The 17,432-nt window shown below is 39.0% G+C and overlaps 2 protein-coding genes across 2 annotated transcripts in view; one reads left to right on the top strand and one right to left on the bottom strand.

Annotated features, from left to right (window-relative positions):
* Positions 1 to 17,432, bottom strand: part of LOC127427334 (dedicator of cytokinesis protein 1-like) — a 321,969-nt gene that overhangs the window by 126,917 nt on the left and 177,620 nt on the right. The window lies entirely within an intron of this gene.
* The window catches only part of LOC127427345 (inhibitory synaptic factor 2A-like), a 51,800-nt gene that overhangs the window by 2,875 nt on the left and 31,493 nt on the right, over positions 1 to 17,432 (top strand). The window contains exon 2 of the mRNA XM_051674907.1: positions 14,013 to 15,189. Within this exon, the coding sequence (XP_051530867.1) occupies positions 14,018 to 15,189 (1,172 nt within the window). The 5' untranslated portion in view covers positions 14,013 to 14,017. The remainder of the gene's footprint in view (positions 1 to 14,012; positions 15,190 to 17,432) is intronic.

Here is a 17,432-nt window from a genome sequence, read left to right as displayed (position 1 = left end):
ATAAAGCCATGAAAGCACAGTGTTTTTAAGTTGTAAACAGATGTAGCTTTTGTTGCATTTCCACTTGTAAAACTTCATGCAACATAAACAGAATAACAGAAAATAAAAACAGCATATGCTCCCGATTCAAACGAGCCCAAATACAACATGATATGATGCACAGATTTTAAAATAATCTTAAAGAAAATGCCATCTAAAGATTTCGTTTATCTTATTTTTTCATGATTTACACAAGAATCCTATTGACAACCACGACTGATCAGAGTCACGATGAACCAAGACATCATTGGGTTATGAATGCATGCCTCATTCACACCATCCATGACCTCCATGCAGAAATCTGTCTCTCTCTTGACCTGTCTCACTCACAAACACTGCAGCTCTGCTGGCCGTGAGGTAGCCAGATGTTGTCTTTCATGTGGTAATGGGTTTATTACAAGCCTGTTCTTGCATTGTACACAAATAGAGAGAGAGAGAGAGAGAGAGAGACAGGACAACATGCCTGGAATACTGAGGAGATCAAAAACACACTGTCGACACAGCTCTGTTTATGTAGGTCTGCAGAGACTAGAATAAAACAAAAGCTTTACTGTAGGTTTAGTTGAGACAAAATCTGCCACTTTCTGTTTCAGAGAGGCAGGTAAGGAAGTCACATTTCATTTCTGACACCCAGAAAATCTTTAGATGGCAGCACTGAACCCCTAGTTGCATGTAGTAAGATTTTTGACCATCAAAAGTAAGTCTGGTCCACACTGCATTTTATTCTGGCCAAGAACCGCCCACAGACAGGAAAGGAACTTAAAAAAAAAAAAAAAAAAAAGAAGAAGAAGAAGAAGAAGAAGAAGAAGAAGAAGACAAGCAACACTCTCTCAGTCTTTCATTATATAGCTCTTCCCTTCACAGAGGATACTGACAATACATCTATCCTCACACAACCACCTTCCTCTCATTCACTCAGCCCAATTTCTCTTTCTTGACTTCTTTTTGGGAAATGGGAGCTATATGGGTAAATGGAAGCTGCACCCTGCTGTCTCAAACCCCATAGAGAGCCACTCGATGTCATTAACAGACAGAGACAGAGAGAGACAGAGAGGTTGTGGCTGGTTAATATGCTGCAGAACAGTTTGATCCAATTCAACACTAACTTGACCTCCCCAGACAGCATCTCATGTTCACTGAAGTCTTGGTTGCTTACAAGAGCCTTATGCTAGAAAGTTCAAGCGGTTCACCTCCAGTATGAGAAGTTCCCCTGCATGCCAAGTGTTTTTGAGTATGTGTTTGTGTAATGCTCCTGGGTGAGGTGTTTTGCTACTCAGTGTTGTGTCAGATCCAGTTCCCTGCACAGCAGCGACTTCCTCAAAATACTGCATGTCTAACGGAGCTGCTAAGAGGAGAAAAAACAGCCAGCAAAACCAGAAAAAAATACCTGTTTAAGGTCAACAAGGCAGCTAGCTTACACATTCATAAGACACGTGCTTAAACGACTGCATATTGTGAACATTACAAAGAGCATTCATAAAAAACTTACTACATAACACTAATTTTTATTACAAACAGTCACACACAAACTATATAATGATAATAATCGTTAGTTGATTACTAAAAAAGTCATCAAACTATAGTCTGTCTGTCTATCTGTCTATCTATCTATCTTACTGTCTGTCAGTCTGTCCGTCAATCTATAATTTATCCATCTGTGGCATGTGGCATAGTGGTGGTGGCATAGTGGGCTAAAGCACATAACTGGTAATCAGAAGGTTGCTGGTTTGATCCCCACAGCCATCACCATTGTGTCCTTGAGCAAGACACTTAACCCCAGGTTGCTCCAGAGGGATTGTCCCTGTAATAAGTGCACTGTAAGTCACTTTGGATAAAAGCGTCTGCCAAATGCATAAATGTAAATCCATCTGTCCATCTCTCCGTCCATCCATCCTTCTGTCTATCAATCTGTCCATCAATCTATTCATCTATCCATCCATCCATCTCAGTCTGTCTGTCTGTCTATCAATTCGTCCGTCCGTCTGTCTGTCTGCCTGTCCATCATCTATCTATCTATCTATCTATCTATCTATCTGTCCGTCCATCCATCAATCCATCCGTCTGTCCGTCCATATTTCTATATCAATCTATCGGTCTGTTTGTCTATCTATCTGTCTGCATACCTGTAATTGTATCCACCCATCCATCCGTCCGTCCGTCCATTCATCCATCCATCCGTGTACCTATTCATCTCTGTCTGTCTGTCTATCTATCTCTCTGTCTGTGTCTTTCTATCTGTCTGCCTGAAAATCTATCAATCATCCATTCGTCCATCCGTCCGTGTCTGTTTGTCTGTCTATGTGTCTGACTCTTTCTGTCTGTCTGTCTGTCTATCTATCTCTCTCTCTCTCTGTCTCTCTACTGTTCTATCTACCTGTCTGTCTGTTGCAACACTACAATAAATCGAACAGCATTATTAAATATACATTTATACAACAATTAAAGCATTAATTAATGTACATTCAAATAGTCAGAAATGTCATATAACATTGACTGCCTCTTCATATTTAATGTACACTAACTACTGCACACTGAACTATGAAAATACTACATCATATAATGTTGATAATCATTTAACTTATTACTAAATAAAAGTTTTGATAACATGATGTTAAAATGCACAGGGCATCATAGACAGAGCTTCAGTTCAGTCCTGCGGCAGTTTAAAGGACACACTATAAGGCCAGATCTGATCTGTCAGTGCTCAGTGCAGTAAAGCCGGTGTTAAAAGAGTCTCTCCACCTGAGTGGAACGTTTTACAGACAGGCTAAAGAGACACATTTAATGGAACAAGGCTGAGGACACTAACTCCACATGAAATGACAGCAACGCAACATTAAAACGCTCCAGCGACAGGGAGCCACAATTATTAGAAGCACAATCCTCTAATAGCAGCCGTTCAGATGCTGCGCTCATCTTACAGCATTAGAGAGACAATTAACAGACAAAGGATTTGAGCCCATACACAGGCTTTAATGCAGCAGGGATCAAACACTGAGAAACACTAGTCCAACTGTATATCCAATACTGTCATAATCACAAATTCAGAGCTATATTTCCGTGAGCATGCAAAACACAGCACTACACGCAACGGCCGTGCACTACGTCTTATCCAATTTTCGTAAGAGAGCTAATTCTAATCACAATTTCCGTGCCAGCGCAAAGCGCAAGTGACCGTGGGTGGGAGAGTTTGTGCTATTGTGGGTGTATGCACAAACTGTGGGTGTATTGTATGTTAATGAAGTGACGCAAAGCGCAATTTGCAATTTTCCTGAGAAATAGGTCGTTACCACATCTTAACTCAAAGTTTAAACTCAGTTCCTGCATTTGCAGTTTGGAGATTCCAACAGCAGGTGGTAAAAAAGTTAGTCAAAACTAATGAAAATATTGAGGAACATTAAATTATGTCCCTGACGATAAGAGTTGTAGTCTTATATGAAACAAAAATTTAAGAGATCTATAGGTCATGGTTTATTTTCCAATTATTATTATGTTTAAATTTACAATTGTAGTTATGGTCTAATTTGTAAATCTAAAGGTATTTTTCCACCTGTTGTCATAGAGTGATTTTGAAGTCACTGCAAAGCAGGCCGGTGGAAGAAGTTGGAGATAGTAAAATGTTCGGTCATGACTTGGCTATATCTTTTTTGACCACTTCATTAGTTTGATTACATTTTTGTTTCTTTGAAGTGTAATTTCAATTTAGAAATATTTTTGCTTTATTTAATTTTTTCCGTGTTTCAATAAATGAATTTAATTTTTCAAAATCTACCGGTAGAAGTGAAGTGTGTGCCGATACAATAACTGTAATACTAGCCATGATTTGTGTGTCAGTAGATGAAAATAATTAATAATACTTACATTCTCTGTCATTAATCGGAGCCAACATCCAAACTCCAAACACTGATGAGAATCACATTTTCCATGCATATAACAGGAGCGTGCCACTGTCATAGAAATATTCCAGACAATCATCAAAGACGCAGTTAATGCACAAAAGAACTTCGTTTATTCTTCTAATTCATTGCCTTCAGTCCATTCACACTACCAAGTTCTTATGAATGTGCTGTCTTGGTAGGACGGAGATAATAACCAGAGAAGTTGCGTGTGTGATTTCGCCAAGCCACTTGTGCCTAGACAGCACATGCTTGCATGAAAATACCTAAACTTCATGGCCATGCCTACTGACTTTGCACCTATGACTTATGGCATAGTGCTGCGCTTAATGCTAGCGCTCTTAAAATAGGGCCCACATGGAGTCCAGCATACACACAAGTACACACGAATGAATAAATAAACACATAAATAAATAGCACAATTTGCTGTCAATTTCTTAGTCACCACAGTGTAATTTCCAACACATCTAAAATTCTGTATTGCATTTAATAGAATTGTGTGGCGGTAATGATGCTGATGGAAACACCATTTTCAGACACCATAGACTCCTTTGAACTGCTGTGGCTAATTTCATAGCTAAGATTTTACATATCCTAAATACACCCAATTAATCATATTTTCAAACTTTAATATAATTTATTACAGCTTGATAGGAAATGATGCCCAACAAAATTATTCTGCTCACAAGCAGCCCTCTACATTGAGAGTTAATCACTCGCATCTGCGACTAAATTTCACGGCATGCTACTAAACTATGCCTGTTATTAGCCACTCTGAGTTATCTTGGATCGCGCTTTCACCATTGCTTTAGTTCAGCTGTGAAATGGCACTGACATTGCATTTAACGACGTCAAATTTGACTTTGATTAAACTTTTCCCCGGACTGTTTTCACAACATTCTCCATTTTAAAGCATGGCTACAGACCAGTAACATGCTTGTTAGACATCTGTTAGACAGTAAAAGTACTACAAAATTCGAGAGGTTGTACATTTGAATTTGAGAACGAGTACAACACATATTTGTACACGTAGGTCCATACACATTATGTAAGTTAAAGTACTTAATTTTCATTCCATGTGTCTTTTAATATAATTCCTGTTATTTACAGTCAGTCAAAAAAACAAAAAACATAAATTCTGATCATACTGTACATTTCACGGATGAGGGAAAAACCACTGTGCAACTTCTCTCTCGTTAATCCTTCCGTCTCTGTTAATGTGTGTTGCGCTCATTCAACCGTAAACATTTAGTGCTTGTTATATCAATGTAAACTCAATGTAAATCGCACAAGCGCATATAACCAAACGTTATGAAATGTAGTAAGTGTACCAAATGTGTAAATACATAAATAATTAATATATTATGAAAAACTTATTTTTAACTATTTTGTTTTGCATAGTAGTTTTGATATAGTAGCACTTAAATTATTATTTTTATAATATAATTATTAAATAATTGATATATGTGAAATTCTATTTTTATTATTAGATTCCAACTTGTGAATATTTTGTTAAAATGTTGTATGAAATTTTAAATATTGACAACAGCTTTTATCATTATTAAAAATGCAATTTCATGACATATAAATTGACTGAATGTTAAATACACAAGCTGAAATGTGATTAAAATGATCAAAAGCGAAATATAAAAATAAAATGCACAATATCACGCACTGTATTTTGTGAAGTCATACATTTGAATACTATATATACTATATGTGAAGATGCCCCCCCCCCCCCCCAGTTTGCTTAATATATTTTATTAGTTTTCACTTGCATGACACTTACTTGTCGTCCAAAGTCTGGCGAGTAAAAACAACAGCCAATGGCGTTTCTTTTTCCAAAGTGTCCGTAGAGGGTTGTGTGTGTGTTAATATATTTAATTTCTTTTTCTTTTTTTTTGGATTTTTCCCCTTTTTCTCCCAATTTGGAATGCCCAATTCCCAATGCGCTCTAAGTCCTCGTGGTTGCATAGTGAATTTGCCTCCGTCCGGGTGGCGGAGGACAAATCCCAGTTGCCTCCGCATCTGAGACAGTCAACCCGCGCATCTTATCACGTGGCTTGTTGAGCGCGTTGCCACGGAGACATAGTGCGTGCGGAGGCTTCACGCCATCCACCGCGGCATCCGCGCTCAATTCACCATGCGCCCCACCGAGAACAAACCACATTATAGCGACCACGAGGAGGTTACCCCATGTGACTCTACCCTCCCTAGCAACCGGGCCAATTTGGTTGCTTAGGAGACCTGGCTGGAGTCACTCAGCACGCCCTGGGATTCGAACTCCAGGGAACTAGCGAACTAGCGAACTCCAGGGGTGGTAGCCAGCGTATTTTACCACTGAGCTACCCAGGCCCCAATATATTTAATTTCTAAAGTCATTCAAAGGTGGTTTACGGATGTCTTCTCAGTAAAGTCTACCTTTAATGGCACATTTTACTCATAGGCAACATTTCAATACACTTTCAATTTCCACCATACACATGTGCTGCCGTTTAGAAGCAATCACTCAAAACAAATTGACAGTTTGTTTCAATATGAAATTCCATAAGTGTTAATTGCTTTTAGTCTTATGTAATTAAAACATTTGTTTTAATCCGTTATTAAATCAGGAAAAGGTTTGAAAGTGTATTCATTATATGCATATTTATAGATGGCTTTTTTGACTAAAAACAATAAAATCACCCTGCACTTGGTTGCAAGCATCCTATGCAGACAATATTAAAGGAATGTTCCAGGTTCAATACAAGTTAAACTCAATTGGCTGCATTTGTGCCATAATGTTAATTACAACAGAAAATTCCAGTGGTCTCATCGCCGTCAATGTGTTGTGATATACGGCAGCTGCATTGTTGAACTGATTCACAACAAAAGCCTGCAGGGACATCCCTGTGATTGAACAGATGCGTGTCTTTAATCAGTGCATCCAGCTTTAATCTCCGGAGACACATACACATCACTGATAGTCCTTTTTAAATACGGGGCTTCAAGTCTGCATGCTTCAAAATGACACATGATGATCTAGCACCAGCGTGATGTGTGTGATCAGGCATTACTCTGAACAGTGTGGCCTGCTGTGACTTAATAATTAAATATGTGGGCATGCACTTAAAAGAGGTTACATTGATCATCAATGCTAATACCATCCTGCACTAGAAACCTTAATCCAGCTGAAATCTGTGCTGTTCTGTTTCTACGTGGGTGTTTAAATCATATATGAAGGACACACAGAAAAGAAAAAAACCTGTAGCAGTGATGCTTGCAGTGGCGGACTGGCCATTGGGAGAACCGGGACTTTTCCCAGTGGGCCAGCCGCGAAATGGGGCCGCCGCGTTATGCAGAAAGCACCACAAAATGTTGCAGCGATATGCAGAAAAGGACAGCAACAACCCCCCCCCCCCCCCCCAACAACTTTTGGGCCAGTTTCTATAAAACAGAATATACAATTTCTGTAAAATCCCGGGCCAAATTTTCTTCCCAGGCCGCCCCTTGATGCTTGTGTGTTGTATGCAGGAGCCAGGGTGTTGCTATATGGTTTCTAGGGTATTTTAGATGGTTGCTACGTGTTTGCTTACTGGCCCAAGTCGAAAAACACACCAAGTACTAGATATGGTCCCTAGGTACAGGTCAGTTCCTTCCTTCAATGTAAGCCTATGATATTTTCCGCCAAGCGAAAATTGTAAATTTGATCGCTTAGAGAATCTTAGAGCAGTAAATCTCTTCTCATTGACCCTGTTTACACCTGGAATTAATTTGCATTTCAGGTGATCCGATCACAAATGGTCAGCACCAAATACAGGTCTAAAACTTCTTGTGATCGGAAACAAAAAAATACATACAAAATGTGTGACCACATCGCATTTAAGGTGTAAACAGTAGTCCGCCCTGAATGCGTCCCAGACAGCAGTGAAGCACCAACCCTCAACTGTCAGTCAACCTCTTCACTAAAACAAAAGTTTAATCTTTGCCAGTATCGAGCGACTTTACAAGGCAAAAAGTCCAATTGGACAATTTGAAAAAGCACATACATACACAAGTGCAAGAACTTCACAGGTCTTTTTCAGTGTGTCTGATATCAACATGCAGGGACACAGATGACCAGCATCTAAGCATGATCCTTCATCTTGCATTTCAGCTGCATTTGGGAGAAACAGTGTGTTGTTTCTTCACCGCTTTATTTGTCTTTCTGACTTTGTTCTACTTTGGCTGCATCTTTTGAAAATGTGGTGAGAACTCAATTGTGCTGAAACAGGGGTTGTTGTGACCCTTTAACTAATACACTCCCAGGGCAGAACTGGTGACTGGTGGTCATGCATTAACATAGTAATACTGATCGATGTAAGTCATCATGAAATCAGAGACCCTCCCCTCGAAATCCAAACACAAGTGGTCACAAGAAACACATTTAAGTGACCAGGTGTAAACAGCAATGTGTCCCACCTGACCACAAGTGATCGGATCACCTGAGATGCATCTTAATACCAGGTGTAAACGGTGTCATTTTGCCGCATGATTTGTGGTATCATTCAAGTCTGTAGCACAAATGGTGAAGGACGAGTAGCAATAAGTTTAGGATAAAAGTTTAGGGGTTTTGACCCCACATCCTACAACCTGATCTCACTGTGAATACAGCAACAGTAGTCTAAAGTTCTTCAGCTGAAATCAGTCTGTGCTTTTGAATCACTGCCCCCAGTGGCTGAAGCTGGAGGTGCTGTTGAATATTTAAGGGCACGTGTAAGCTCCAGTTTCTGGGTGAAATATCCACTGAGTGGCACCAAAACTATGTATTTTTTGTTGTAAGTGATGTAATACAGTCAACAGGAATGCATATTATATAAACAATCAGGACAGTTTCAAGCTATAAGCGGTATAAGCAGCCGCTTATGGCCCCGAGCCACCAAGGGGCCCAATGTTTCATATTTTCATATTTTTTATTTTATTTTTTACTTTTAAATATACTAAAAGCTGTGAGTAAGACACAGGCAGCTGTAATGGCTCAATTAGACAGTTATAAAGGGCCCCCTTGTGGCCCGAGGGGGAAGGTAGAATGTAACTACAAGGAGAGAGTTTTAGCTAGATGGTGTTTGTTCGTTGGTGGGGGGGGGGGGGGGTCTCCAAGTAGGATTTCACTTAGGGACCCCATATGCTCAGAAATGGCACTGTGAACCATACTTGCTAACTCAAACCCTGAAACTACTCCTAACAATCAGTGGAGTAAAAAGGTAATTTTAAAGTGAAAATTGTACCCCTGAATCGTGCTCACAACTGTTTATGTGAATGTGATTATGTCCTGGTTCCCACGAGACTAAACAAGTGTCTTGGAGATTTCTTGTGTAACTGGTCCTGCTCGACCCGCTCCGAGTGGGATTTGAACCGGCATCAGCTTGCATGGGATGCGTGCGTGTTAAAGATGAGGCTAAAGGCTAAAGCCTCTAGCGTCAGTCGCTAATGCGCCTCTTGAGGCCAGGGGAGTGAGCTTTACACATACCGCACAGCTAACACGTACCAACTGGCTCCTGTTACACTTGCGCTAGAGCAAAAACTTGAATTGATGCAAAAAAAAAAAAAAAAAGTCTGATGGAGAGTGTCGTTTGTCAGTAATTCAGCAGAATGGTGTTGATTTCAGGGTACATAAACTTTCAGAAGCAACATGTCGATAACCTGTGGGATCATGTTGAATCTAAGGCCTGGAACTTACTGTCTGCAAGTACATGAATGCAGATGCTTGTAGCTACACATGCTCAACTTTGTGCATTCTGAAATGTGTCAGACTGAAATTTTTAACGGCAACACAAGTGTGCATTGCATTCTTAGCATTGCCACGTTACGGAGCAACAGTTAAAAGAGAATTTTGCTGGTCAAGTTAAAGTCAATATGTTTTTAGCTAGCTACCGGAATTACAACATATCCAATTTAAATGTCGCAGATGTTAGAAGGTAACACTATCGTACTGGTTTTTTATTAAAAGCGTAAGTTAAAGGGATAATTCCCCCAAATAGGAAAACTGTTTACTCGCATGGCGTTTAAAACTTTTTGGTGTGGAACACAAAAAGACAATCACTTAAATCACTTTAAATGACTGTGCAGCCTGTTCTTCATAAAAACTTACTGAATGAATTCAAAAACGTACAATATAGCGCAATTTTTGTCATTCGTTTGTTTTTCTCAGCACATATGCTTTACAAATTGGCATGTTAAATCATCCTATGTGTTCAACAGAAAAAAATTAAAAACATCTAGGCTAGGAAGAAAACAAAAGGTGTGCAAATAATGAAAGAATTTTCATTTTTAGGTTGAACTATCCCTTTAATGCTTTTGCAGGATAGAGTGTCAAATACATAAAACCAGCATTAGACTAAACCATTTCCCCTCTTCTCTTGCACAGAATCAGAAACCAATCCCATTTTTGTTCACTCATGAATATGATTTATTGCTAGTGTAACCTGGTTTGTCAGGGAAAGCCCATTCCAAATGCATTTCCATCTCAATTAATCAGAAAGGGTATTGCTGACAGCTCAGGTCCCCAAAAGACGTATTAAAAGCCCAGGGATTATGTAAACAGCAAAGCAGGGGTTTATTTACATAAGACTAAATAATTAATTCATCAAATTACTTTCATAGTCACCTCTTATTTGATATTGTGGTATCATAGCAATAGTCGAGTGGCTTTCTCTTGTATCTGTCCAGCGTTGTATCGAGGGGCTTCATATGCTTTGTCAATGCGCGCTATTGAAAATCATTCTTTCCTTTTACTGTTACATCACGGAAGACCCTGAAATGACGCGAGACAAATCAAAACAAAGGTGGAAGATGGCAAACTTAAGATGTTAGCAAAGGATTTCCTTTGCAGTGTTTGCTAATGCAGTTTCGCTTATACTATTGATCATACTAAGACTTAAAACATACTCTACGCAAGTACACAAACACAAATGGGAATGCTATATTGCTAACAGCGACTATCAGAAGTGATTTTGTATTAAACCGCTAACTTGAGCCTGTCTGTTTGCGATTGTGTGTCTCTTTGTACATATAAGCGTGTGTGTTTTACTGTCCAGTTCACATGTTTGGGTGATGTATTGAAGATTTGTAATGCTGTCTTCAGTCCACATTGATCCAGAATGGGTCTTGAAGACCTGTAGTCGCAGAGGGTCTGTCACCACTGGTTTATCTCGCCTTCCTCAGGCTCTTATCAAATGATTTAGAGTGATAGACATAATCCAATAGAGCAGACGGCACTAGAGTAATTTAACATGATGTTCTGAGAGAAGTGCAGCTCAGTAACTCGTATTCCCTGTGATCAAAGCACATTTAAACCCTGAGAGGGACTCCAGACTATATTAGATTCGATATTAGTTGATTGCGATACAATTTACTTCTCCTGTCTGCATTGGTGGTCTCTGTTGTCTACCAACGTGCTAAAAAAATAAATAGTTTTAGGTGAGAGACTTCCCTTTAACTCTCATTTTAATTATTCCATTTTGTAGATGCCATGTATAACAAAGACTATGAATAAAACAAAACAGATTTAAGAAGCCTTGTTAATTCCTACATCCTCAAAACGAATCTTCCCCAAAAGAAGAGCATCAATACTCTCATATATTTCCTAAAGAGAATACACAGTTACTGCTGCTGAAAAAGGCTATTTGGCACACAGGCCTCGGAGGACAAGTGTTTGTCAGGGTGATGATGCTGAATCACAGGGGAAAGTGCTCTTTCTCCTGTTTAGTTAGCTGAGAGATGGCGAATTCCGAGAAGGCAGACAGATGATCATTCTGCCTGTGTGATCTCTCCAGGAGCGCACAAGATTAAGCAATGCAATTAACTGTCAAAGACAAACAAGTCACGAGCTAAGAAAACACTTATGAGATTGGCTTTATAAATTCAATCGCAAACAAGTCGAGCTGGTTAACAGTGGAGGGGACACTAAATCTTTGAGAATTTTCATGAGCTACACTAGACTGGTGAGTGATGTTGCAGCTCTGCTCTTTCTAGTTACATGACTGATCACTTTCACATTTGAGTACGATCGTTTAAAGAGACGGTTCAGCCAAAATTGAAAAGTCTGTCAATATTTACTCACCCTCATGTTGTTCCAATCCAATTAGCTGTTACTTTTGAAAACAAAAGAATCATTTTAAATAATCTTTACTTTGATATTTTTCATACAACAACATCATAGTGACCAGGGGCTTTCAAGCTCCGAAAAAGACAATAAAGCACTTTAAAAGCACACTAAAATTAGTCTACTTACGGCTTGCGCTCTTTATTCCAAGTCTGAAGCTGTGTGATAGTTTTGTTTGAGGAACTGACCAAAACTGTTCCTGCTTCAGAAGACTTGAAATATGCTATAGCGCACAATTCATATGGATAGTGTTGTCACGGTACAAAAACTTCAGTAGTTGGTACCGATACCAGTGAAATTGCATGGTTCTCGATAGCAATTTTTGGTACCACAGCATAAATATGCTAATATGAACTAATAATATGCTATTGAACACACCTGTTTAGCCTATTTAATAAGTTACTTTTCAATGTAAATAGTAAATAAAAAAATGCATGTTTCCTTCAAGTGTTTCTCAATCAAGGATGCACTGCTTAAGTGTTTTTAAGAAGCGCCATACTGAAATCTGTTCTTTACCAAATCATGTTTCCTTTTTGTTATTATTATTATTTTCCAGAACTCTGTTCTAATTTAATTTCATCGTCAAAATGGTGTCTAATCAAATCATTCTTAAATCTTTTAACAAGTGAAAATAGAACTTTTCAACAAATCATCATTGCATTTTTTTTTTTTTGCCAAACTTTTATTCAACAGCTGTATTGCTTGTGATATATTGCTTCATTATTATTATTATTATTATCATTATTATTATCATTACAGTGATATTACATTTTACTATACAGTTGTAATATATTTCTGTCACAATTTCAAATAAGTTCTAGCTTATAATTTGAAACGTACTTTTATTTTGACGTGTATTTTCGCCTGAAGCTTCACTTTCTGGATAAACAGTTCTCGATTTTAAGTCACATCTGAAATCTCATCTCTTTACACTGTCCTTTGAGTCTGACAAATGAAATGTAGGACATCATTGTGGAGTGTTTGCATTTTGTGTTTTAAATTACTGGTGTCTGTGTATGTGTTAATTTTTAAATGCTAGCATTTTGGTCTACTCTGTTGTTTTAAATGCTAAGTTGAGATGAGATTAAAATGCAAATGCTGTGATTTAATTATATAAATATATAGTTTAGATGTGCTGCGTGGTTCACAGTAGATTAGTGCTCCGCTCTGTCATGTCCTGAATGATTCTCAATATGTATGAGCAGTCAGATTTACACATTAATTTAAAGTACACAGCTCTTCCACACAAAGATAGCAGCCTTTATTGGTTTAATAAATCACACTAGGACATGTCATGATTTTAATTTGATTAATTGGCCATTTCAGTGTAAGGAGTAGCAGAGCACGTGCTCAAAATGAGCATTTTAAAGCTGTCGTGTCAGTCATATTGCACGCTGGTACCGGATAGAATCGGTCCTCGGTACTACCGGTACTGCAGAAACACTGGTATCGTTACATCTTTTTTTACATTTTAATATCGAATTGGTACTGAAGTACCAGTACTTCTGACAACACTACACATGGACTACTTTTTCATTGGGAGTTATAATAGTCATTTTTTTTAATTCGGAACAACATTGTATTGTGAAAATAAATCAATTAAAATAATGCACAGAAATTATTTGAAAAACAGCACCCAGTGTGACAGTGAGTTAAAAATAGGAGAATGTTAATTTTTGGGTCAACTTATCAATTTAAGCACAACAATCTTTTCTTCCAAAAACAAAAAATATATAAAAACTGGGACAAAGGCCCTTAGAATTCATAGTGATTTGTTTCTCACCCACACCTATCATTTGGCTTCTGAAGACATGGAATAAACCACTGGAGCCATATGGATTAATTTTATGCTGTCTTTATATGCTTTTTGAGTTTCAAAGTGTTTAAGACTTTAGCCATGTTGTATCATACAGGGAAGTTATTGTTGCTAATTGCTCTACTGTTTGTGTTTGCAGGAACTATGGTGAGCAGGGAAGAGGGTAAATGCATGCTCACCAACTCTGAGTCCGACTCAGAGGCAACAGCTACCTCTATGGCCCTGGACGTTAAAGGGTCGTCGGACCATAGCCGGCAGGTGCGCAAGCGCAACAAAGCCCTCCAGGTGCGCTTCAAGGACATCTGCGAAGCACAGAACGAACAGGCTCGAGGAGGGAAGCCGGCAACATACAAGGTGCCATACCGCAAATACATGACCGTCCCAGCTCGTCGATCAATACCAAACGTCACTAAAAGCACTGGAGTACAAACGTCGCCAGATCTTAGAAAGCGTTATAAGACTTTTCCATTTGAGCGCAAGAAAGGGCACACAGTCAAACACGCTGCTGCTGTGGAGAGTTGCAGAGACCAGGATGATGGGTTTGTTATCGATGTAAAGAGGGCAAAGGCTACTGATATCGCCCCCTCTCATAATGTGAGGAAAACAAGAGCTTTGATGCACACCAGCAAGTGCATCGCGACTATTGAACAACATCCGCAAGTTACGGATGGACCCTGCACTGACGCTCTAGTTTTACCCTGTCCAACAGATGGGACAACAACAGGAGCGGACAACTCGGATTACCAGATCTGCAGCGTTAGAAGTAAACACAGTAAGGGCTTCCAGAGAGACTTGGAAACACCCGATCGTTCAGGAAAGCTACAACTGATGAACTCTGGAGAAAGTGGTGGGGGTATTCTCCAAGATTCGTCGTCTAAAGTTACGGGACCCCTCGCATGGAACTCTCTCACGCAGGTGGAGTGCTTGGAGAGTCCGTCGGAACGCAGCAAACGTAAGAAGACATTGCAACTCAACGGTCTGCAGTCGCAGACTTTACCGAGGGCCAATTGCACGACACAAGTTCAGTGCCATGCAGGCACGTTATCCGCTCGCCCGATGCATGCCGTGGAGGAGGCAACAGTGGCCTCCGTGGTGACAGCAGCCGTTCCCATGCCAGCGCCTCCATGCCGGGGCGGGACAGGAACTGTACAAGCGGATAATGAGGCTTGCAAACAGATTGTACCTGTCAATCAGGACGGGGATGTTAAAGCACAGCTCCAGGCCATGGAGAACATGATCAGCTCCAGCCAGGAAACCATCAAAGTATTGCTAGGTGTAATTCAGGAGCTGGAGAAAGGAGAGGCTCATAGAGAAGGGTAAGACGCTTAGAACTACATTACTCAACATCACTCAACCATTATATTTTATGCGCCACTAGCAACACCAAACGGAATTACAAAAAAAAACTTTGTTTTCAAAACAGCTTTCTGAATATGCACCACTTCTGCCGTTGGTCAAACACAGAGATAGTCCTGCCACCAATTCATAGCATTGTTTGAGCAATGTTTAATGGGGCAGGTCAAAGTGTGTCGCTCTAATCGTGCCACAGAGAAAGAATGCTTACATTAACCTATGAATGGCTTACTTATAGTTGTCTCAGCATATTAAGATCTAGGAGCTTTATACAGTTTATGCCATTGAAGAGATGGTAAGTCTATCCATCACAGCCTTGTTATCATTCCCATTAAAAATCTATTGGAAGAGTGATGACTTGAAAGCACCACAAAGCCAGTGTTTACACTCTTGAGGAAGTCAAACAAAGAATGGATTATAGTTGAGTCTTTAAAGAACGCAAACACTGAGTTGACGCCTATACAGAGTGTTCAAAATCTTTCACCTACGAGGTTGAATTTCAGTTAGGGTGATGCCTTAGAAGGCAGCTGCCTATGTAGGCAAAAGACAGACAAGGAAGCTCACTAGGTTTTAGAACAGAGTCTCGCATTCGATCATTTTCAAACACACACTTCTCAAAATATCAGTGGAGACTTAAACACTGGAATCCTGCCAGGACAGTGATTAAAAACTGCATTAATAACCAGCATGACTACATGTCTACTTTTTCTACCTGACGCATAATTAAGGTCACAGCAAGAGGGTTTCATAAACACAGAATAATGAGATCCAGAGGAGAACTGACATCATCATCATCATCACGGAGTTGATTAGAGATCCGAGCAGCAACAGAGACTGAGAATTATAAAAAAACAGAGCACTTCCTGATAAACAAAACTAAAGTTACACAAGCACATTCCATACTATAAATGCATTATTTTAAATTATTCTAGTGAAGATTTAGAAAGCTTCAATGTTTGCAAACTTCATAAACCCATATGACCTACTTTCTTTCCTTCATGGAACACAAAAAAGAGATGTGTCACCTCGGTCACCATTACTTACATTGCATATGCTTTTTTTTTTTTTTTTTTTTTTTTTCTTCCAAACAACACAAAAGCGAATAGAGACTTATGCTAACATGCGGCCTAAAAATCTCTTTTGTGTTCCACAGAAGAAAGTCATACAGTTTTGGAACAATATGAAGTTGAGTAAATGATGACATTTAATTTTTTTAAGTGAACTATTCCTGTAAATACAAGTACTTACTCTGTCATTTTGTTCAGTTAAAAAAATAAAAAAATAATAAAAAAAATCAGGAACACCATAAAATACACTTTAAGCAACTTTTTTTTTACTCAAAATAAATGTTCTTCAGAGCAGCTAGGGAGTTTTCTAACATAACCTCTGGATGCTTCAAAGGTTTCTCATGGTTTAACGCTTTTCCGGGTATTACACAAAGTACTATTTTAATACATTTTCAGGACAGCGCACTACAGTTTTCATTTCTCTAGCTCAGGACTTGAAGAGTTTAGTTTCCTGCTACCAATGCAGAAACAGTTAACGCTTGTGCGGATACGGCACATTAGCCTCATTCCACACTCCGAAATGTCATTCGCTCAATAAAAGAGAGAATGTCTGGAGGACGTAGGTAAAATGTATTCATAATTACGTCTGCTACATTACCGCTGGTGTGATGCAGTACTATCTGTACACCATGTCCTTAAGTGTGCAGTGTGCACACAAACGTATACGCAAAGAGGAATATTACTGGAAAACATGTTACAGGATCAAAGGGGATGCTAGGGGTTGTATAGCTAAATTGCAGGAATAACAGTTAAAAGTGTGGTATGCATTAAATTATGAGCAAATCAAACATTGAGAGAGTCGTGGAAATGGAAGAGACTGTTTTACTTTGAATCCTACAAAGACTTAAACATACATTGAGATTAAATAGGCATGAAAACAAACTTATAAGAAAACGAGTTTGGTAGTGTATTCTAACTAAATGTAATACAGTTATTACACAAATAAAATCAATAACACTTCACAATAAGGTTGCATTTGTTAACATTAAATGAACATGAACTAACAATGAACAAAACTTTTACAACACTTTTTAATTTGGATAAATGTTTCATTTTTTTTTTTTCATCCCCTTCTCTCCCAATTTGGAATGCCCAATTCCCACTACTTAGTAGGTCCTCCTGGTGGCGCGGTTACTCAC

The sequence above is a fragment of the Myxocyprinus asiaticus genome, chromosome 36 (genome assembly GCF_019703515.2).
Source record: "Myxocyprinus asiaticus isolate MX2 ecotype Aquarium Trade chromosome 36, UBuf_Myxa_2, whole genome shotgun sequence".
NCBI classification, from domain to species: Eukaryota; Metazoa; Chordata; class Actinopteri; order Cypriniformes; family Catostomidae; genus Myxocyprinus; species Myxocyprinus asiaticus.
Note: the sequence above shows the minus strand (reverse complement) of the source record. Positions and strands in the feature narration are given on the sequence as shown.